Here is a 22953-nt window from a genome sequence, read left to right on the forward strand (position 1 = left end):
TTCTGTTTAGACTTACCCACAGCAAAATACATTTTTGTGTAAAACAACCTTTGTATGCATGAAGTCTCAAAAACGTTGAAACTCATGAGCAAAGTGTTCAGCAAGCACACTGAAAGAGTTATAGGTTGTTTACGCAGGAGAAACAACATGTCCTTTTATGCAAGGTGAACAACCGATACACTATTTAAAACGTTATATAAAATGCTTCTCAATAGTCACTAGAACAGATTGCCACTGGCATGCAGTGTACTGGGCAAAAGTTTTACAGTCCATGTTGAGGCATTGCAAGTACCATTGTCTATACTGAGGGACTGCTTGGCCAGCACTGCTCAAAGAAGCTTACAGGTGGGCTCCGTTTGTTCCAGAAAATCTATATAAACCAGAGATTCTTTGGTACACAACACTTCTGGCTTGTATGTAACAGTGAAGTGAACAACAATCATTCTTCCAGAGAATTTCTAAGTAAACACTGGACATTCTATCAAGGTTTCTCCAAGTTAATATGTTTTTGGGACTAAAAATGTCCATGGATTTTGTTTGCTGGATTCTTGCTTTGACAAGCATATCAAATTTATCATGATTTATGTTCTCCGTGGAGTTACAAAACGCCAGACAGGGATAAACATTGCCCTGTTTTTACCAGTATAACGAGGATAAACTGCCCTGTTTCCACAAGTCTAACGAGGATAAACTCTGCCCTGTTTCTACCAGTCTAACGGGGATAAACTGCCCTGTTTCCACAAGTCTAACGAGGATAAACTGCCGTTTCTACCAGTCTAACGGGGATAAACTGCCCTGTTTCTACCAGTCTAATGGGGATAAACTCTGCCCTGTTTCTCCATGCTAGAGTAGGGCAGGCAGAGATCCTTAACAACAGCAACAGATGAAACCAGATGGATACTGTCAATGGCAAGTACAAGTAATTCAAGACACAGGAAATCAGGCAAGCAGTGGTCAGCATGTAAGGCAAATTCATTAAAATATTAAATTTTATTCTTTTTTTCACCTGTTTCAGTAGACCGTTGACATTTCAGCAGAAATCGATGCTTCCATAATTGCAGTTTAAAACAAAATTCTGTAACAGTAAAATTTCAAGAATGCTCCTAAAATTAAATATTAAGTAAATCTTAAATATAAAAAGACAAACTACAGCTTTCTTTGAAAAATAAAACACAAAACTGCTGTAGTTCAGTCATAATTGTGTCAGTCACACACAGACAGGTTTCCCCTTTAAATAAACCATTAAACATAACCTTTGATAGACAAGAATTTGCCATGACTTCATAAGTACAGATTCATAAGTTCATTTCCTTCAAGTATTTTCAGTTCTAAAATCAATTCATACCAACTTTAACAAGTAATTCTTAGGTTTATGAAAATGCGACTGTACAAGTGCATTGGAAATTCCTCATTACATTAAAACTACTGCCAATATCTACTGCTCATTTACAATTTCTACAACAGGCCCACACCTTGAGCAAGACAGTAACAAAGTGGTTCAAGTTTTACCTCAGTAGTTATTAAATGTAAAAGGGAGACAGCATATTTGGGTGATTTACAAAATAATGGTCAGCAGAACAAGAATAACAGCATCTACCATTTGACTATCATTTCCATGATCTGATTAGATTGTATTTATTCATTCAAAAATAACAAGCAAACCCTCCTTAAACCAAAGTATTCCAGATGGCATCTACCTAAAATGGAGGGAGAGAGAGAGATGCTTGTTAAACAGGAAATAATATTTAATAGATACAGACACACAGATGCAATGCTCAGGATGTAAGTGTAATTCTGCTCATGGATGAGGGCCAATCAGGGACAGACCTCAGGGTGCGGAGATGCAGCGGGAGCACTTGTAGAGCTTTGGGTCGTGTGTGCGAATGTGGCTCTGAACATTCCGCTGCCGGAAAAAGGTCTTACTGCACAGCTGGAGAGGAAGGGACACCGACAGGTTACACACCGCTGTGCCCACCTTACGCACACAGGCGCACAAGCGCACGCACCACTGTGCCCACCTTACACACACACGCTCTCACGCACGCACACACGCACACAGTAAATGGATGGTAAATGGACTGCATTTATATAGTGCTTTTATCCAAAGCGCTTTACAATTGATGCCTCTCATTCACCAGAGCAGTTAGGTGTCTTGCTCAGGGACACTTCGACACGTCCAGGGCGGGGATCGAACCAGCAACCCTTCGACTGCTAGACAACTGCTCTTGCCTCCTGAGCTATGTCGCCCCACAGTCTCAGGTGCAAGCATAAATGCGCACACAGACATAAAAAGCACACACACACTCACATACACAACACACGCACATATGAAAGTACACGTGTAAGGAACACCCAACCAGTCAATCACTCAGTCTCAGATGGCAGATGTCCAGGACAAACTACACTTTCAGCTGCAGTTTTGCACAATGCACAGCTGCTAGCATTCCAATCGCCATCTAGCTTTGCACTGCTTTTTGGACCTAATATAGCATAAAAGTTGGCTGGTCTGGAAAAGAGCTGCATTTTTAAACACTGTCTTGCTCTGCAGAGACACTGCATTTAACTCCAGGTAATCAGTCACATACCTAATGCTCACTAAAAACAGTCACTAGCTCTCCTCCAATACTGGGACATTGGAGGGAGGGAGGACACCAAGATCAGTTTTTTCTGGGGCACGGAGGAGACAAGGCAGTAATGGAGGAAAGGGGTAAACATTTTTAGTACTGGGACACATCCAGGGAGAAAGGGCAGAATTTAGGGAGGGAGACAGGAAGTGAGGGAGGGCGGGGCACGTACGGGGCAGGGCCAGTGTTTCCCCTCGATGTGGCGAATGCGGTGCATGATCAGGGCATCGCAGCTCCGATACGCAGCCTTGCACTGCAGGCAGGTGTGTGATGTCACGGGGGTGTGGCTTCTCCGCTCCCTCAGCCGCTTCATGCGCGCCTGGCGGCCGGACTCCAGCGCTGCCGACCACTGATGACGCGACGAGGGCGTCGAGCGCAGATTCTGCAGGGATGGGAAAAGCGTCACCACAGCGCGCTCACATGCACACAATCACTCCATGAGTTTTTGCCAGTTCTGGATGGTAACGGTCAACCTTAACAAAGACATTTTTAATACAAATGCAACAAAATATTACAGTACTTCGTCACCTCAAATTTGTAATGCAATACACAGTAGGTTTTTTTTTACCGTTTGAGGTAGGATACTGCTAATAAAAACGCACCACTACTTGAATGAGTGTGGAACATTTCTTAGGTGGGCTAGCATCATAGATGTCGACACATGGTATGGCAATTTGGCAGCACATATTTTGCACTGAACAGAGTTTTCATTGAGCTTTTCAAAATCATTCCACGCGGCACTCTTTTGTAAGTAGGCCATCTTTACAACTGACGGTAACATTAAAGTGAATGACAACAAGCCCCACCCACCAACCTACCCTTTTACTCAAAATCTTTTTGAATGGTTTGAAAATTAAAGAAAAAAACTATTTTTGATCAATTTAAAATCCAACATGCGTGCTTACAACAGACAATCGACGAATCGACAAACTGTCCTCAGCCCTAACTGGGAGGCCTGTAGGGTGTAAAGCATATGCTGTTTGATTTAAAGGCTGTACTCTCTCACAGACTCCCTACGCCAGCGCAGCGTACCTTTGGTAGTTCTCCCGCACGCTTTGTCTTGTTGGCCCTGAGCAGGGCAGGTTTGGGAAGGGCCCCCGCGGCCCCTCTGTCCAACAGCCTGCGCCGTACCCTCCTCTTCTTCAGCAGCGGTGCCGAAGGCCCCTTCATATCTGTATTTGTAGCATGCATCTGCCTCCTGTCGAACCCGAGCCCGGCTGAGGCGTGGCGGAGGGATTGGCGGAGGGAATGGCGGGTCCCGGCGGGCCCCGTGCCACTGCCGAAGGGCCCCAGGCACGCCTGCCAGACATCCTGGGCCACCTCCTCCTGCTTCACGCCCACACCAGGCCTGCCGAGGGAATGGCGGGTCCCGGCGGGCCCCGAGCCGCTGCCGAAGGGCCCCAGGCGCGCCTGCCAGACGTCCAGGGCCACCTCCTCCTGCTTCACGCCCACACCAGGCCTGCCGAGGGGGAACACAAAGCCTGGGTCCAGCAGCTTGAGCGGCGGCTTGCTCAGGCGCTGGCGACGCCCCGCAGGCACGGGGGCGGGCGTGGCCAGGGCCACCGGCAGGGCGTCGGCCGGCTCCTCTTTGATGGCCCTGAGCAGGCCGTGGGAGAGGGGGTGCGGGGGCCCGGGGTTCCCCGCGCGTCTTGGGCGGCCCCTCGGCCTCACGCCGCCCGGCTGAACGCCGCTCTGTACCCGCAGCACGCTGGCACTGCCAGGCGGGTATTTGCGTGGGCGTCCCCGCGGTCGTGCCTGTGTGCCGTGTGCTGGGGGGGGCTGGGCACAGACCGGGGGGACGTCAGGCTCCTGCTTCACTCGCACAGGCTTCCAGCAGGCCAGGGGGGGCAGCCTGGGGGGAGAGTTGCACGGAGGGGCGATTCTGGCCCGGACCGAACGCCTCAGTTCCCGATGTTCTGTGACCACGCTGGCCATGCTCCGCCCACGGCCTCGCCCACTGCCCTGACCTAGCCTCATATCCTCCATGCTGATTGGCTCGGGGGGCTCAGTCTTTATCACAGCCAGCAGGAGAGTGTGACTGGGTGGGGCAGGTCCGTTACTGAGGGGCAGGCCGGGGGCGTTGCTGTGGGGTGGGGCTCGCGGTTTGCGCGGGGCAGTTAGCGCGTAGCTGCTCACCTTCGGCTTGCGCAGACGCTTCTTCTGCCTCCAGCCAGTCAGCTCCTCGGGGCGGGGCAACAGGCTGCGCCTCTGCAGGCCCAGCATGCTCAGCAGCCTGTACTTCTCCTGCGCCCTGGAGCTCTGCCCCTCCTCCTCACTCTGCTCTGCCCCTGCTGGCTCTGCCCCTGCTGACTCCACCCCAAGCCCCACCCCAAGCCCCGGTCCTGCCTCCTGCCAGCTTAGCCTCTGCCTGCACGTCTTGGAGCAGGAGAGCAGGGGGCTCTGCTGGGGGGCTGTATGAGTCTGGAACAGAGGCGTACCAGTGGGAGGGTTTTGGGGGACTGTTTTCAGCTTGCTGGAGGGGGACTTAAAGTCCATCAGCTTCAGCCGGTGGACAGGGCTGCTGGGGGTGTGGCACTCTCTGCCCCGCCCGGCCGAACAGTCACAGTTCCGATCAAAGCCAAGCATGTGGCCCTCCCCGCTCTGAACAGAATCCCGCTCCCCCAAACTCCACCCCCGATTCCTCTTCTTGTGCAAGACGTCTGCTCTGCTGGTAACCGTGGGACGCGGCTGCTCGCGGAAGCTTCCCGCACTGGGTTTGGGCGTGGCCCCACCCCGCTCGCTCTGCATGGCCCTGCAGGCTTCCACGGCGGGCCACATGCGGAAGTGCTGCGCCAGGGCGGAGACCTCCGCCAGGTCCCCCGCACTCAGCGACAGGGTGGAGGTGTAGGAGAACTCCAGCAACGGCAGGACGCTCTCCTCCCTGAAACCTGCCGCAAACACACAGGCACCAGCCTGGGTTAACATGCATATTACTCCCATTTTCCATCCAAGGCACAACTTCAGTGTGAGCACTTCAAATTTCAGCAAGAAAGGAAGCGAAGAGAGAGTTCATTCAGGCTTTAAATCGGCCGGCACTGGGCCACAATTTAATTTCCAACCCAAGACAACAGAAAACGAGGGGGTGACGGTCAGAGGTGAATAAAAACCTCTGAACTGAAAAATACTGGTCAACAGCACAAACGGGGTGAAGGAATACAGAGACACTGTCAAACACAGTGTGGAATTACCAGAAAAAGGAGATGGAGCACTGCCAAGTGCATAATGCTAATTTAAATAGATCTTCAGGATAAAGAACAAAAGAAAGGGAGAGAAAGTAAAAGTGGCGGGACAGATGTACCAGTGAGGTTTATGGTGGGCTGTCCATCAGTGTCCATCTCAGCGAAGATCTCCTGGAAGTACTCGCTGACGGCCGCCAAAACCGCACGGTGGGCAGGGAAGGACCGGCTGCCGGTCTTAAGGGTGATGTCACAGAAGAGCCCCGCCTCCCGCTGGCTGCTCAGCTTGAGGAGCACAGCGTTGCCGTGGGATGCGAGCGTCCTGGAAACGCGGGGCTCGTCTGGGACCTGGCGAGAGAAGCGCGACCGTCGCTCACCAGGGCAGCGGGCAGTTTGGGCGAAAGCTGAACTTACAGCACCCTTCAGACTTCTCAGGCACCTCACGACTCTGACTCACCTCCTCTCTCCTCTGCTGGGCCTGGCACTGTGGACAGCCCAGAACATACTCCCGGATATGGAAATACATCCCTGAAATAAACAGGCAGATTTTCAATGGCAGAATGAGAAACACAAACACCCTCTAAACATTATCACACACTCAAAGATGAGCAAAGCTGTAGAAAATAAACAATACAGGTAATGAGCTACATTGTCCTTAAATTTAAAAAATTATATTCTTTAACTCTAAGCCAATTGCTCAAAGAAAAAAGATTAAATCATATTTTCCCAAAAATGTGTCTAAATTATTCACATCCCTAATAATTATTTTAAATAAAATCCAGCAATATAATTCTGCATTAAACAACTTTAAAGTCAACCTCAAATTCAGGCAACTGTATTGTGGTCTCTCATGACTTCCTGTTTCACTGGGTTATAAAAATAAGATAATACACATCCATCCATAAGGGGAAAGGCAAGACCCCAGCAAATTAGGAGATAGTTACAAACTTCCCAGTAGTAGGTCAATAATTAGAAAGTTGAAGACCAATAGACCAGGTAGATGATGCCACATTTCCCCATACACAGTGAGGCAGACAGTTTAGAAGGCAACAAAAATCTATGGCCCATGGGCTGGAGATCTACAAAACGCAGAAGCACATTGCTTTGAACCATAACCTAAACTAGTAAAGAAAGGTTGGAGTGTTACAGGGTATGGTTGGGAGGGGACCAAAGATACAGTCTGAAATGGTGGGTTTTGAATCTTTGTGTGAAGACCGCAAATGATCCTGCTCTCCTGATGGCTAAGGGAAGTATGTTCCACAGCTGTGGAGCCAGTACAGGCAGGCATTGTGAGATCGGAAAAGTGACCATGCAGCAAGGGGACTGCCAGTCACCTGGAAGTTGTGGAACAGATTGATGCGGTCGGTGAATGTTCTAAATATTGACTGTTGGTATGGTGGAGCTGTTCCATTCGCTGCCATGTAGGCTACTATGGTTTTATACTGGATGCTAGCAGCAAGAGGTAGCCAGTGAAGTGACACTGGAGGGTACAACCATGCACTGGAAAATGTCTTATTGGATGAGCCACCCAGCAACCCTCAGATACATTTCTCCCATCACCACAGCTTCACGGTAATGAGCAGACGTCACCAGAATTTTAACTGCCATAGGTTATTCACATTTATAACAATCAATTCAATTTAACTTTATTTCAGACACATAGGTCCATATCAGTAAGAAAAATAATAAAATACAATACGAGGACAACAATATAGAAATACACTGTAGCATTTGCATAGAATATAAAAGCAATTCCTGGCAATAATGCATGCCTACATTAAATGCCTACCTTCCCACCAGTAGTTATCTGCCACAGTTTTATAGGTGTCATCCAAGGGGTGGTGTCGCTTCCCTGTCGGCTCTTCGTGGGAAGCGGCGATCGCGCTGCGTTGTCGATTCCTGTCCAACACTTCCCTGTACCTGATGTATCCCTTTTCAAACTTTTTTCTGTACAAAACCCCGTCTATTATTTCAAAGTAAGGTGACGAGACAACCGCCTTAATCGACTTGCTACTACCCTTCGTTGTGTCCAGGACACCATCTACTGTGAGTTCCTGATTTCTGCCGAACAATTGCTTGTTGCCAAACGTGTCATCATTAACATAATGCGTTTCGTAGGCGCAATCGCCGGCCATTTTCTTTAGTTTTCCTGTTTACAGAGGTTTTCCCAATTTGTTTTTCCTTCCTTCTTCCAAGCCAGTAAGTGTTAAAGAGACGTCCACCTCCAGTTCCACCCAATAAAGCACTTTAACCTGAGGTGCTGAATCCGCGTTTTTCGCTAAGCAACTTTTCCAGTAGCCTAATTTAGTCCGACGGTGGTCCCAAACGAGATTCTGCTTCTGCCCAATTCTCAAACTTTAGAATCTTACCTACTGACACTAATGTTATACGAGAATTGTGCAACCACAGTAAGCTACATGCATTCCACAGCAGAAAACTCGAGAAACTCGCTATCCTGATCAAAAAATTATGAAACAGACCCAGTGGTGATTGGGAAAATCCCCAAGTAAACGTACAATCAACTAACAAGCAATAACTACCAAGAATTATACGCACATAAAATGAAATGGCTAGCTAGCTACATACATACATAGACTATCAAATCTAAATTCCCGGGCAATTCAGGCAAAGGCGTTAATTTATGAGCCAAACGCATCCACTTTAGACATCGAAACACAGCCCCTCAGTTCAAACAAATGCAACCCCTGAGTACTTCGACTTTTGATAATCAAACATAATGCCTGTAAACAAATACTCAAAAGTTACTGCTTGCTAGAAACGTGAAACTATAGCCTAATTAAGTTATTTGAATGCATACTAAAGACAGAATAATGACTTTATTAAAAAGTAACTACTTCAAGATATCTAACTGAATTAAGTGTTTGTATTATTAAGTTTCGAGATAGCTAGTTAGCTAATTCTCAAAACGAAGATGCAAATGCCTATTCCAATCAGGAGGCACTAGGCTATACCGGTCCATCACCCCGTACTAAACAAGATCAATTAACTAGTTTTGCTAGCGACTTTATGAGAAAAACAATGTATTACACCAGTGAAACCGCGGATGGTTGTTTCAATGCATCAATTTGCACATTTGAATATTAATATATCCCGTCTTCCGAGCTCCCTAGCTAGTTTGGCTTACCTCTCTAACTTGATTTCTGTAGCTGACAATTCGCTACATGGTGTAGCCGGCTAGCAAACGGACATTGGGGTGGAGAGCGCAAACCACGAGACAGCTTAGCAAAATGAATAAAAAACAAATGGAGACTCGATAACTTCAACGACGTCAGTGTGATCAGCACCAGCTCCCTGCCATTTTCTCCTTTGGCTCAGTCATAAGATAAATTATCCTATTCTTTAACTCGTAGCCTTCCCCTGGTTACCACATGACAACCTAACTTCTTTCAATATCCACAACTTCCCCTATTCAGTCTACTAGGCTACTAGCACGCACGTTTAAGAATTTCCCATCCAGGACAATGTGATTGGACAAAAGACTTGCCACTCAAATCTTGTGGTTTATTTTTCATCTGTTATTTTTTCTGCTTCAAGATAGGTTGCTAACATCGGCGTTGTCTTTCTCAATGAGCGGTGACAAGTCGATATAGTGCATATGAAATAGAAATGCAATTATGTTCTCGAAAATACTCTTATACTGATCAGCGCTTCTCAAATGTACAGAAGCCAGTTACATTTTAAATATAAGGTGATGTCAAGTAACTTGGGGCATTTTTTTGGTACACCACTCTCGTTACAAGACCATTTTTATGGTCTTGTAACGAGAATTAAAATTAGTTGTGACTCTTTCTCTCAAAACGGTTTACTTTTTTCTCGACAAGTGAAATTGTCTTACCCCGTTGCCAAATCTTCAAATAGTAATTCAAACTTTTGTCTTATTTAGCAAAAAAAAAAAAAGAATAGAAATAAGATTTTGGGCTGGTTTCAAAGGCACAGATTAAGTTTAGACTTGGATTTAGTGGCAGCTAGTGTATACAGGTGTATGCATGAACACTCCAGTATATCAATGTGGTGATGTTTTTCCGCACACTTGCATGCATGTGTACGTGTGTACAATAGCATGCATGTGTGCATAATTGTGGGTGTTTGTGCGCAATTGTGTAGATGTGCCTGTCCACACACAGATTGTGTGTGTGGGATTGAATGTATGCACATGGGTGCGTCCGGGGGGGGGTGGGGGTGACATGGTACACATACATGGTGCCTGTGGTGCTTGTGGGAGGCGCCGTGTGTGTACAGGAGTGGTGCGTGTATTAGTAGGGTTGGCATGATCGTTTGTTTCTTATTTACATGTTACCATTCTAAATCTAAATGCCTTGCCATTCTCATAGTAACAATTAGCTAAAAATAAACATTCTGCAAAAACATTCCAGGACACAGTATCTGGCACTTATTACCCTGGAAAAGGTGTCTCATATTAGCTGAGAAAACCATCCTGTTTTAGATGACGCATTAAGCTAATGTGGGTCTATGGCTAAAAGTCGTTTCAACATCTAAACAAGATAATGTCACAAACATTTGTGCAATGTTTCAGAGTACATTAGACATCTGTGAAGATTAAATAATTCTCAGTGGTTTAGCACTCATTTGTAAAAAGGGAAATTTGATGTTGGTAGGCTTAGTCCAAACCCCACTAGGTGTGAAATCTTTACTGAGAACTGAATTCATATACTGTATTTCCCCCATCAGCAGGTACAGAATGGAGCTGACTGGAGACGGAACCCACTGCAGGGTGTGGTGTATCCGTGAATTTCAGTGACCATCAGCAAAATGTAATTTATTCGTTTATTAAGCTCACTGTTGGGTTGGATATTATGGTGCAGTTCTATCAAAATCATATTCTCCGAGAGGGAGGATAGTGGGGAAAAAGATATTACTTTTGTGGCAGCTCTATGTTATCAATAGAAAAAGTGCAAACTGATCACTACTCCATAAGCTAACCAGACTGAAATCCCAAACCCACATAACCAAATAATACACAATCTCAAAAAAGTAATCGTGTGGGCACTGAACCGGCAGCCTCTCTCCATGCATAGGGCCTGTGCCCCAGAGGTGAGGTGGCAAGGTTTTTGATACCTCCAGATAAGCATCACAAAACAATGCTAGCCGCATTTCACTTGTTTAACATCATTCAACTAAAATGACAAACATAATCAGATCTTATCCACTTTCATAAAACACTCCAGAAGACAGAGTACTTCCAAAAAAAGAAACAATCACAATGTAATCCCACCTGCAGCTTTCTGTGTTTCATAAACCTGCTTACCACACCCCTCACCTGGCAAAAACAGACCTGCTCAGCGCTGTCATTTCACTAACGTATAGCTAATAACACGGCTATAAGTTTAACCAGTTTGATCACAATTCCATGCCTATGAACACTTCACCTGGAGTGAAATTTTTTAATTCATGTGGAGTTGATGATTTTGTGCAAAGGCTACTTTTAATTTATAATGTCGAAAGTATCTTAGTGCATCTCAGACACCATTAACATCCAGTCTTTTTTGTTTAAACAAAATGTAGTGTGGATTCTAAAGTTTCCAGTAGTTATTTGAAGAGGAATATTTGTGGTAGCATATTTTGAACCAAACAGCTGTATAAACATAAACAGGAAAATGGGAGACCCACTCAGCAGGGGCTTCATGGTTGGGTGTTGGGTTTCCGTCTTCTGCTGTATTCAGTCAAGGGGAATCCAGTTTCGGTTCTTCTCTGTACCTCTTTACCCAGAATGCCTAGCGTACATCCACAAATAAACACATTAGCTAATGCAATGCTGCCAGCTGCATCCAGGTTCTCTGGTGATCTCACCCCAAGGAAGAGTTGAAAGAAAGCTGTGTAATGGTAGGTATTTTACCAACCTTAATTTTGGTAGCAGACAAATTTTGGCATAAGACTGATTTTAAGATCTCACTTTAATGTGTTTTTTGGTAGAATCTCAGTGCTCAGGTGGCTTTATTGTATGACAAAGGAGAGATAAATACTTATCAGCTGGGGGGCTGCAGAGTGACTGCGCAGCTCAGCTGAGGGACTGCAGAGTGACCGCACAGCTCAGTGCATTGAAAATTTTGGAAAAAGGCAATAAAAATAAAAAAAGAAACAAAAGAAGTTATATTAAAATATAATTTTAAAAGCCTGTGCATTAGTAAACCACATATAACATATTGAATCTCTCTACTTTTCCCCATTTTGTGTTCAGTCTTGTTTTGTACACTTTTAGTGTGCCCGTAGCCTAATATGCCTTGATACGTTTTTACCTTTGCCTATTAAACAAAACTGCTATATTTTAGGAATAAAAATGTTGGAATTGATTAGGTTGTGTCCTTTATACCGATGCTGTAATGTTGGACAAGGCTTGGCAGGAACAGGATGTAAAAACGCAACCTTTCTAGCGTTACGGCAGCAAGGCGCCACACTGCGCTGCATGGGTTAGCCTCACGGCCTTGGATATAAACCATACCAGTGCCAACTGTGCGTTCATCGCCATCTAGTGACCCCTGCTGGTAAATCAGGTGCCCACAGACTGCAGAAATGGAAGGTGTTCCTCAGACTCCACTCTGTGTGAGCTGTAGTCCGTGGTGTGAAAAGCAGCGAAACCAGGTGTTTTGTAGGAGAACCGTGGGTGTCTACACTCCCCCTGAATCTCTCGGCAGTGGGGTTCAAAGCATGAAAGCGACTGTGGTTGCGACTGGCCATTCCAAATTGGGCTGTGAATTGGAGATGCTCATCCCCACATTGGGCACCAAATTTACATTAAATAGTACACCTTAAACCAAAGCACCTTGACCACTGAGAGACATAAGACCAGAGAATTATTTTTACAGTGATACATTTACTCGCATCTCAATTCCTTTGTCGGAAAGTTTTCAAACAGAAGCGGTCCTTAAGCTGGATAACACGTCTAATATTATCAGTTCATTTAAAAATAATATGTAGAGAGTAACTCCAAAGCACAGTTACAATACACAAAAACACAGACAAAACAACAGTGAGTGAAGAGTGACTTGAGCCTCATTCTGACAGTAGAGGAACACAGATGGATGTTCAAATTGCTATGTTCCACTGGTGCAGAGAATCATGGGTAAAATTGAAGTTCTAAGCTGAAGTGTTTATCAGACATAACTTTTAAAATACAAGAAGCAACCTCCATAAGTGCACATTGCCCTCACACTCGATATCCCAAAGTTACAGGAGGATAGGAACACACACACACACAGCACAAGTGTGCCACGTCCATGAGGAACAGGAGTGTGTGCGGTGGGGGGGCCAGTGGGGGGGCCAGTTTGAGGGGGCCAGTGGTGACATCAGTCAGTCTGTACCGGGGGCTTCACGGGTCCTGCGGCTCATTGCCATCTGTGGTGCTGGGTGGGGCTCCGGGGGCGGCACTGGGCGTGGCACTGGGGAGGGGTTCATCATTCTTGGAGCGCTTGGGCTCTGGGGGTTTGCACATGGGGTCACTGGGGGGCGATGGCCTCTCTGGGACAAGACAGAGTGTACCCCATCACACACACACAAATACAAACAAATTACACAATACTAGGGTTGGGCAATACAGTCAACAACAATATTGTATGAATATTTAAAAATTGCACACTGCAAAAGTATGATAAAAAATTTGTAACAAACTTAAGGTGAATTGTCTGTTGATAGTTGTTTTTGACTACGCGTGTGGAGAAGTTGGTTGGAGTCGGAGCCACATGACACCAGCGGTGAAAGCTCTGAGACTCTGCCACATCTGGCTGCACTTTTAAATTATTAAGGAATACCCGGGAGTGGGGCTGGGCGATAAGCCATATGGACGATTATCACATTTTTAAAAGTGAAACAATGATAATCTTTCTTTTCCGGTGATCATGTGATGTGTTTTTGTCAATCACATTAAAGATGCAAGGCCCTGCTGCTGAATGGATGTCATAACAACCCAACAGACAGGAGTGGGACTGGTTGGCATTTCATTCATTTCACTGAATTTTTGATATTTACTACCGCATCAGGTATGATTATTGAAAAATAATAAATGATGACAGCCAATGTGCTGCATGGTGACAATTATTGTAATTTCACTTAAAAACATCTGACAACGGTTGACACAGTTAATTTCCAAGCCCTCCCTGGAAGCAGACCTATATTTTTCACTTAATTCCAAAGTTTGGGGTTATTTTTTATTTGCTTGAATATTTTGTATAGTAGCCTGTTTGCAGGTTGCATATTAACTCTTCAGTTGTCTTCATATTATGCGTCCACAGGGTCAAAAATCCCCCATCTTCGCTGGACCCCCTGCGATAAAGCCTCTTCACTGAATTTTAAACCCTAAAGCAAAATTTTTAATGTAGAAACAACCTGACACTCATCAATAAAGCTGGATGATACAAAATTCATTTCACACGTACATGTCACGGGAATATGTACAGGTATGTTGCCCTTCTTCAGCCCTATAAATCCCCTGGAGGGCTGATAATCACAGTCCGGCATGGTGCCTACTTACCATGCTTGGCCTTCTCTGAGGGGGAAGGAGAGGCAAAGTTCTGGGTGGAGCCCGGCCCAGGGACTGGAGTCAGAGAGATCCGCCTGCAGAAACAGAAGAGCCAATCACAACAAAGCACAACAGAATACATTTCCACAACAGGGGGCTTTGAGTGCGATGCGCAATCATTGCAAATGGGGCTCAACATAAAGAGCTGGATTTAAAGGTAGCCTGATATCTCCATGGCCTCCCTGTGATTCACAGGGCACAGAACTGACCAATTCAATTCATACAAAAAAAAATCACTAACAGACTCTCTATTGTTGTAAAATAACAGATCAGGGGATTCTGGAAAGGAATGGCTGTTAGGGGAACAGTGGGGGGGGGGGGGGCTAACAATCTGTCACAATGACATCATCCTGAAAATCACAGAAACAACAAACTCATAGACTGGGAAAAATTCTCTCTTCCAAATCTCTCTTAGCTTCTCTTCTAGCTATTCCAGATTTCAGTCTATTAGCAATGTGCTTTGTAATTGACTTAGAGAAGAACACATTTTTATAGTGAAACTCTAACTCTTATAGTGCATGAATTTAAAGCACCACAGAAAAAAAGCATTAGATACACAATGTTATAGACGCTGCACTGTGGTTAACTGAAGGGACACCATGACCAGCGAGTAACACTGTATTCTGGAGCACAGTGTCAACATTGTTTTAACTGTGCCCCAGAATATTGGCAAGCTTTGGTTCAGACTTTGCGTGGATATGCGCAGCTGCCATACTTCTGTAGAAAGTATTTTTCGATAAAACCGTGCACAACAAGGTCTGCGGATGTTCGACAGTAACCTATTAGCACTGTGTTTACATGTTCATACTGGCGTTAGCCTTAGCACTGTGCGTTACAAATTCATACAGGTGTTAGCCTTAGCACTGTGCGTTACAAATTCATACAGGTGTTAGCCTTAGCGCTGTGCTTTACATGGTCATACTGGTGTTAGCCTTAGCACTGTGCTTTACATGTTCATACTGGTGTTAGCCTTAGCACTGTGTTTTACATGTTCATACTGGTGTTAGCCTTAGCACTGTGCCTTACATGTTCATACTGGTGTTAGCCTTACCATGAGCACTGTGTTCATTGTGTTCCATGTTCATAGGGGTAAATGTAAATACCTGGGAGTGGGCCCCTTGGGGGTGCTGGGGGTCCTGGCACTGGGGGATCCCGCTGTAAGGGTGCTGGTCGTTTTAGGGGCGCTGGCCTTGCTCCAGGCCTCCAGGGTGTTGAGCATGATCCTGCGGGGCTGGGGCTTGGCCTGGCCGGACTGGCTCGTCCGGTCGCCTGAGGTAGGGGTGCAGGCGTTGGGGGTCTTGGTGCTCAGGGGGGTGGAGGGGGCATCGCAAGCCCCCTCTCCCACCGTGCTGACCTTTAACCCCGCTCCGGGGCTGGCCTCTGTGTTCCGGGGTACGGGGGAGGCAGTTCTGCCCCCCGCCACCTTCTTGCCTTTCTTCTCAGGGACAGACGAAGGAGTGAGTGTCTCCAGAAGGGGGCGCTGCTTCAGGGGGGTCCCCAGCTCCCCCGGAGAGAAGGACAGGAATGAGCAGTAGCCATCAGTGGAGGACACGGCCAAGAAAGAGCCATCCCGGGACCTGGATAAAGGAGGGAGGTTAAGTCTTAACCTCTAATCCCTAACCACACAACCTTACCCCCTAACCCCAAAGACTAACCCCCAACATTTCATTCACCATGTGAGGTCACTGAGGGTGTGGTAGTAGATGTTCAGGCAGACTCACCATGTGAGGTCACTGAGGGTGTGGGTAGTGGTTGTTCAGGCAGACTCAGCATGTGAGGTCACTGAGGGTGTGGTAGTGGATGTTCAGGCAGACTCACCATGTAAGGTCACTGAGGGTGTGGTAGTGGATGTTCAGGCAGACTCACCATGTGAGGTCACTGAGGGTGTGGTAGTAGATGTTCAGGCAGACTCAGCATGTGAGGTCACTGAGGGTGTGGTAGTGGATGTTCAGGCAGACTCACCATGTAAGGTCACTGAGGGTGTGGTAGTGGATGTTCAGGCAGACTCAGCATGTGAGGTCACTGAGGGTGTGGTAGTGGATGTTCAGGCAGACTCACCATGTAAGGTCACTGAGGGTGTGGTAGTGGATGTTCAGGCAGACTCAGCATGTGAGGTCACTGAGGGTGTGGTAGTGGATGTTCAGGCAGACTCACCATGTGAGGTCACTGAGGGTGTGGTAGTGGATGTTGGAGATGTAACCAAAAGGAAGGCTCTGCTGAGTGTCGTACAGGAAGATGGAATTCTCAGAGGCCACGGCGAACACCAGGCGATATGGCAGCTGCAGGGTGTTAGGGAGGGTCTGCGTGGAGCCGTCTACCCCACAGGGAGAGAGGAAGACCATAAGAAACGCAACAGACGAGGGTGCATAATGACTGACAGGACATATGAGCAGTGAGAGTGAGAAAGAATCCAGATCTGGCCATTCTTTCCTGGTACCAAGCCGGTAAAACATGGCGGGCTGTAGGTGCAGGAGATGTCTCTTACCTTCACTCTTGTGGGTCCGGAGCTCAAAGTAGACAGGACAGCAGCGCACGGCTAGCGTAGCCTTGGCAGGGCAGGGCAGGTGAGCGACGGGCCTGGAACAGCACCACCAATAAATTAACCCCGCCAATTACCCTTTTTAACCCCGCCCATCTCATTGTTTAAACCCCACCCCACACGCTGAAAGCCCTTACCGCTTAAAGTTCTTCCTGGAGAAGATGTAGGTGGTGTTAGTAACGTTCTCTCCAGCCTCCACACACCCAGCTTTGAGAGGAAAGAGTAGACAAGTCTAACCTGTCACACTGACAAAACAGGTATAACTCGTGTCTTTACCCAAATGCTCCAGGTGCATTACCTGTGCCTTTTGGATGCGTCACAGGGGTATTACAGGTTAAATGTGTTATGGGGGCATTATTTGTGCATTACAGGTGCATTACATGGGCGTCACGGGTCGTAATGTACCTGGAACCAGCAGGAAGGAGCCGTCGGGGGTGAAGGAGAGCCGGCGAAAGAAAGACCTCATGCTGTCATCGTGGAACATTCTGTAATTCTTCACCTGCAAATCACACAAAACCACTCAAATACTGCCACAGGTCCCCTCTCAACTTCAGCACCATACAAATATGGTGCAGAGCAACCTTTGTACTCAGAACGTGAATAGTTTCTGTTACAGAACAGCCTTTTATTACCAGTAAGTTGTGAAAAGCTTGTGCTGAATGTGTGTGATTATGAATGGAGGACTGGAGGAAAGACACACTAATTCCAACAAAGGAGGTCATGTGAGAACATGACAAAGTCAAGGATTAAAAGTCAAACTGCCATTTACATGTGTACTCTGTACATATAGGATATAGAGGTGGATAACATTTAAAGCATAATGGATTTGTGGTTTGTACACCCCTGTGCACACCCACCCACCCACCCACCTACACACACACATACGCACACACTCACCTCCCCCTCAGCCGCTGATCCAGATGTCATTTTACTGATGTTGTAGGCCTTCTTCCTGGTTTGAGCACTGTACACCCGCATGACCCTGAGTGTGAAACACACACACACAAAGCTCGCTTATCAGCAGATAAAAAGCATATACAGAGGGTAAAGGCACTGCTCTGGTACATGGATGAGCCCTGCGACCGGCGAAGGTCTCAGATGTGAAAGCAAAAGCAGGAGCGTGAGGGAGCATTCCAAAAACAGAGGAAAGCTGGAGGATAGAAAGGCATGTATTAAATAAAAACCGACACTGTGTGTGTATGCATTTGTGGCGTGCGTGCGCATGCAATTGCGTGCATGCATGAGCGCGTGCGAGTGTGTGAGCGTGTGTGTGTATGCGTCTGTGGCGTGCGTGCCTGTGCACATCCCGTTACACACACCTGTCACAGCTGAGGGTGGTAATGTAGTGTCCCAGGGGATCCCAGCTCACACCCTGCACATAACTCTTATGATCGTTAAAAATGCACATCTTCTGCCCTGCGAACACAACACAAAGTATTCACACCTCCAGCATGCAATATTCACACCAGCAAAAGGCAATATTCACACCACACAGCAACACAACATGCAATAATCACACCAGCGATTCAATCACACAGCAGCCATATGGCCAATCCTGGGAACGCACCTCTCTCTTGTGCCTTTTGATTGCATTAATGTTTTTACAATGCACTTTCTAGCCTTGATGACCTTGGAGGAGGCCTTGCCTTAAAAATGACGAAACTTAAAGCTTGATTCACACAACACAGTACTCACACCCACAACAGCACAAGCACACATTATGCACAGAACTTTCCAGAACAGGGACTTGAGCAGCACTGCATTAGCCCACATCGCACTCGGGCACAGACGCTGCTCCACACACACCGCTGAAATGGGTACGGTATTTACCCTTTGTGATGTCCCACATGATGGCTGTGTTATCCACAGATCCTGACACCATGAAGTTCCCATCACTGGCCCAGGAGATATCGTACACGTCCTCGATGTGACCCCTGCAGAACATATCCCATCAGCCTCGGCTGCGCACACAACTCCCATCAGCCTCGGCTACGCCCACAACTCCCATCAGCCTCAGCTGTGCACACGACTCCCACCAGACACGGCTGCACACACGACTCCCATCAGCCTCGGCTGCGCACACAACTCCCATCCCTGCTTCATTCACCACTTTGATCAGATTAAGATGAACAGTGAAAGAGGTAATCATATTGGGATGGTCCAGTTGTAGACCACAACATTTTGTTGATGAAGCTTGAGATGAAAGCATTCTCAATGTGCCGACAGCCCGTATGCATTGGGAGATTTTCAGAATGTCACAGACCTGCTGGAAGCTGTGCAGTCTAGCAGCAGAACAGGGGGGTCACGGGAAGGGAGGAGAGGCAGGGGAACAGAGGGAGGGGAGGGAGGAGAGCAGGAGGGGAGAGAGGGAAGCAGGAGGAGGGGAGAAGGGGGAGGCGGGGAGGGTAGCAGGGGGCAGAGAGAGAAGGAAGCAGGAGGGGAGCACAGAGAGGGAAGCAGGAGGAAGGGACCAGGGAGAGGGGAGAGAGGAGAGCAGGGGGAGGGAAGAGAGGGAGGGGAGCAGAGGGAGACGAGAGAGGGAAGCAGCAGGAAGAGACCAGGGGGAGAGGAGCAGGCGGAAGGAACAGAAAGAGCAGGGCTCACCGCAGGGTCTTCACCACGGTCCAGCTCTCCTTATTGAGCTGAGCATCCTCATCCTCCTGTAAGACGGCTGGCTCCGGCTCCTTGCAGTCATTCAGCTTCCACAGCAAGATGACGGCGTCTGCAGGCGCACACACACATACACACACACACGCACACATACACACACACACGCACACATACACACACACAGTTTACTAATAGCCACACACACACTCACAGGGCTGTTTACTAATAATCACACACACGCACTGCTCTGTATAGTAATAACCACACACACACACAGCTCTGTATACTAATAATCACACAGGGCTCTATATACTAATAACCCCACACACACACAGGGTTCTGTATACTAATAACCACGCATACAAACAAACACACACACAGGCACACAAACAACTCAAAATGGAACAGCCACCATTGCACAGAGGTTTCACTGTTCTGTGATCGTCTGAAACTCAATGATCCCAGCAAAGAGAAAAGCAGCTCGACAGGAAAAGGGTACACTTTTACAGCAGAACACCTTCTGCTCTCCATTACTGGGCTAACAGCACTGCACACGAGTGAGAGTGATAGCTGCAGTCTGAGACAGGAGCAGCTGAACAGGACCCAGCTGCAGTCTGACCAGCTGCACTCTGAGACAGGGGCTCTCACCATCTCCGCCTGATGCCAGCAGCTCGGAGCTAGGGGAGAACCGCACTACGTTCACGGCCTTGGTGTGCCGAGCCAGATTAGACAGGAACTCCACCGCTGCCTTGCCATCCGGCCCCATTTCCACCTTCCACATCTGTACAGAAACACAGCACAGCACCTCACCCACTGCAGAATACAGCCAATAGTACCATCTACTGCAGAATACAGCCAATAATACCATCTACTGCAGAATACAGCCAATAATACCATCTACAGCAGAATACAGCCAATAATCTCACCTACTGTAGAACACACCACTGAAATAGATAAAAGGTCAAATAAACTGTGGATTAAGGGCATGTGTTAAATATGATAACAATGTTACACTGCATTAGGACACAATGAGAAGGCTGCCCTTGACTGACCCTGATATACTGGAGTCTTGTGTGAGCTAATCCTTATTCCACAACAGCAAATACCTTTTTGGTATTCCTATTGTCTCAGTCTGTATGATTCAGCTTGTTTCACCAAGAATTCACTACAAATAGCCTAATTTACAAGACCTTTGGATATCCAAATCTTGTTTTTCTAAACCATTTCAAAGCTGTGCAAGCATCCTTGGTAAAGTGCCACACTCAGGGATACAGAAATAACCTCCCAGGGTTCTTGACTCCACAACTGCCTGGTCTGAGTCCCTAATTCATGCTCCCGACTGCAATCCCACCACACAGCAGCTGGGGGTGGAGCAGAGATGTGAGTGGGCGGGAGCAGAGCTGAGAGTGGGGGGGCAGAGATGTGAGTGGGCGGGGGCAGAGCTGTGCGTGAGTGGATGCAGAGCTGTGAGTGGGCGGGAGCGGAGAATTGTGAGTGGGGGTGGAGTAGAGCTGAGAGTGGGTGGGGCAGAGCTGAGAGTGAGTGGATGCAGAGCTGTGAATGGGCAGGAGCAGAGACGTGAGTGGGGGTGGAGTAGAGCTGAAAGTGGGCGGGGGTAGAGCTGTGAGTGGGCAGGAGCAGAGATGTGAGTGGGCGGGAGCAGAGATGTGAGTGGACGGGGGCAGAGCTGAGAGTGGGCGGGGGCAGAGCTGAGAGTGGGCGGGGCAGAGTTGTGAGTGGGCGGGGGCAGAGCTGTGAGTGGGCGGGGGCAGAGCTGTGAGTGGGCGGGGCCAGCTCTCCATGGCGGAGCCGCAGGTGGACGGGATGGGAACTCACCCGCACAGTGGAGTCCACTCCAGCGGTGGCCAGCCGGTGGATCTTTCCCTCACACTGCTGCTGGAAGTCCATGCTGTACACCGGCTCCTTGTTGTGCCACGCGATCTCACAGGTAACCACCTTCATCCTGACGCACTCAGTAATCCCCCCACAGAGCCCTCTGAAACACAACACACAATTACAGTACAGGATAAAAGAATTAAGCCACCCCTGGTTTTTTTTTTAAAAATGGCAAAAAATGAAATTCTTAAAAAAATGAAATGGCAACTAGGATCTGCTGGTGTAAAATGATGTGTAGAAAAAGTTTATACTTTGGTGTGTTATGCAATAAATGTGCATATGTTAACTGAATTCTTCTACAGTAAAAAACAAAAAAACAAACAGGTGGCCTAATACTTTTGGCATGTAGGCTACTGTACAAACTACACACTTACAAAGAAACAATTACTAACTTCATAATTCAGTCTCCGATGTCCACATATCAAACCTCTAAAATACTAAACACAATTACACCTTCATAATCACTTGTTAGTGTCTCGCATATCTATGCACGTATACAATGTTATGGAAATGTACAAAACAATTTATGCAATTAAGCTCTCGTAGACGCCTCATATAGTAAAGCTCTTAGGTTGTTCACCTCTCAATATTGGGAAGAAAGTAGCACTAGTAGTATGATACTAGGTATCGCAACAAAATAATTACTCACAATGCAAGTGTGTCTGGCAAAGATGCCAACAGGCTACAGTTGCAAAGAGAGGCCAACAACTGTAAACACAAGGCAGCAAACGTTAGCTAGCTTCCCAGACGCACACATCCTTCTGTCAGCTATCTCACACCGACTTATGTGGGAAGCAAACGGTTCGGTATCGGTTTTTACATACTGAGCAAGTTCGTTATCCTGCGAACTAGGAATCAAATAGACGAACGATTACCTATTTTTTCTATCATTGCTAGCAAACCTACCAACCAACTAGCTGCCAACCAGAACTTAACTAACTTAGCTAGATAGTCAAATTCAGTAATGTACCAATAGCTAATGGTAACCACAAGAATATACATTAGTTAGCCTGGTCTCTAAATGAGGAAAAAGACTAGATCACGCTTCAGGATGTTAGCTATGTTACCGGACTAACATTAGACAAACAATGCGACGAAATAGGCAATTGAACTAAGCTATAGCTAAAATTAGCTACTTAAAACAGATAAGGTCCGATAGGACATAATCTGGCAGGTTAACAATGACTACTGCGAGCAAACAAAATAAAACGTTACTTACTAAAATATATAATATGTGCGTCGGTGAAATATTAAGAAACTGTAGATAAACTCTCACTGATTTTGAATGGCCCTGGTGTTTGTTCCCGCGCTGATTTGCAGGCAGAGGGAAGTTGTCACCGTCGGCTTTTTCCGTATATTTCCGGTTTGTCTCCGAGCTCGGTCGAAAGCGAAAGAGTAACGATACTCCGGAAATGACACAGAAAAGGTGACGTTGCTCGTCTGCGAAAATGCATGGTTATATACAGCGAGTCCACACGTAAATAAAACGTACGTGACTTCAGAATACGCTTTATATACAGTAAATCCCATAATTTATTGCGTGTCCTGGTGGTTTTC

The 22953-nt window shown here is 46.9% G+C and overlaps 2 protein-coding genes across 5 annotated transcripts; both read right to left on the reverse strand.

Annotated features, from left to right (window-relative positions):
* Positions 1 to 962: 962 nt before the first annotated feature.
* LOC118214449 lies at positions 963 to 9247 on the reverse strand. Its single transcript, XM_035394412.1, has 7 exons — positions 7590 to 9247; positions 6258 to 6328; positions 5923 to 6148; positions 3657 to 5512; positions 2797 to 3006; positions 1828 to 1930; positions 963 to 1697 (listed from the first exon to the last, which is right to left on the reverse strand). The coding sequence occupies exons 1-6, from the start codon at positions 7933 to 7935 to the stop codon at positions 1829 to 1831; spliced, it is 2811 nt and encodes a 936-aa protein (XP_035250303.1). The 5' UTR covers positions 7936 to 9247; the 3' UTR covers positions 963 to 1697; position 1828.
* Positions 9248 to 11715: 2468 nt separating this feature from the next.
* On the reverse strand, positions 11716 to 22777 carry chaf1b (chromatin assembly factor 1, subunit B). 4 transcript variants are annotated; one of them, XM_035392704.1, is made up of 15 exons: positions 22673 to 22773; positions 22046 to 22104; positions 21337 to 21496; positions 20149 to 20281; positions 19495 to 19612; positions 18721 to 18824; positions 18210 to 18306; positions 17788 to 17872; positions 17296 to 17389; positions 17028 to 17097; positions 16837 to 16928; positions 16506 to 16665; positions 15455 to 15928; positions 14304 to 14386; positions 11716 to 13294 (listed from the first exon to the last, which is right to left on the reverse strand). In XM_035392704.1, exons 3-15 carry the CDS (start codon positions 21460 to 21462, stop codon positions 13146 to 13148), a joined length of 1785 nt encoding a protein of 594 aa, XP_035248595.1. In that variant the 5' UTR covers positions 21463 to 21496; positions 22046 to 22104; positions 22673 to 22773; the 3' UTR covers positions 11716 to 13145. The 4 variants fall into 4 exon arrangements, with proteins under 4 accessions (XP_035248595.1, XP_035248593.1, XP_035248596.1 ...); XM_035392702.1 differs by having other exon boundaries at positions 22616 to 22773; XM_035392705.1 differs by lacking the exon at positions 22046 to 22104 and having other exon boundaries at positions 22673 to 22777.
* Positions 22778 to 22953: the final 176 nt, after the last annotated feature.

This window comes from Anguilla anguilla, chromosome 15, assembly GCF_013347855.1.
Source record: "Anguilla anguilla isolate fAngAng1 chromosome 15, fAngAng1.pri, whole genome shotgun sequence".
NCBI lineage: Eukaryota > Metazoa > Chordata > Actinopteri > Anguilliformes > Anguillidae > Anguilla > Anguilla anguilla.

Coding starts and splice junctions, on each gene's coding strand:
- LOC118214449 (XM_035394412.1), bottom strand. CDS start 7,935: ATGGCCGGCGATTGCGCCTACGAAACGCATTATGTTAATGATGACACG. Junction 6,329..7,589: donor AGATAACTACTGGTGGGAAG/GTAGGCATTTAA, acceptor TGTTTATTTCAG/GGATGTATTTCCATATCCGG. Junction 5,513..5,922: donor GCCCACCATAAACCTCACTG/GTACATCTGTCC, acceptor TGTTTGCGGCAG/GTTTCAGGGAGGAGAGCGTC.
- chaf1b (XM_035392705.1), bottom strand. CDS start 21,462: ATGAAGGTGGTTACCTGTGAGATCGCGTGGCACAACAAGGAGCCGGTG. Junction 17,873..18,209: donor ACCACCCTCAGCTGTGACAG/GTGTGTGTAACG, acceptor TTTCACACTCAG/GGTCATGCGGGTGTACAGTG. Junction 13,295..14,303: donor CTCAGAGAAGGCCAAGCATG/GTAAGTAGGCAC, acceptor GTCTTGTCCCAG/AGAGGCCATCGCCCCCCAGT.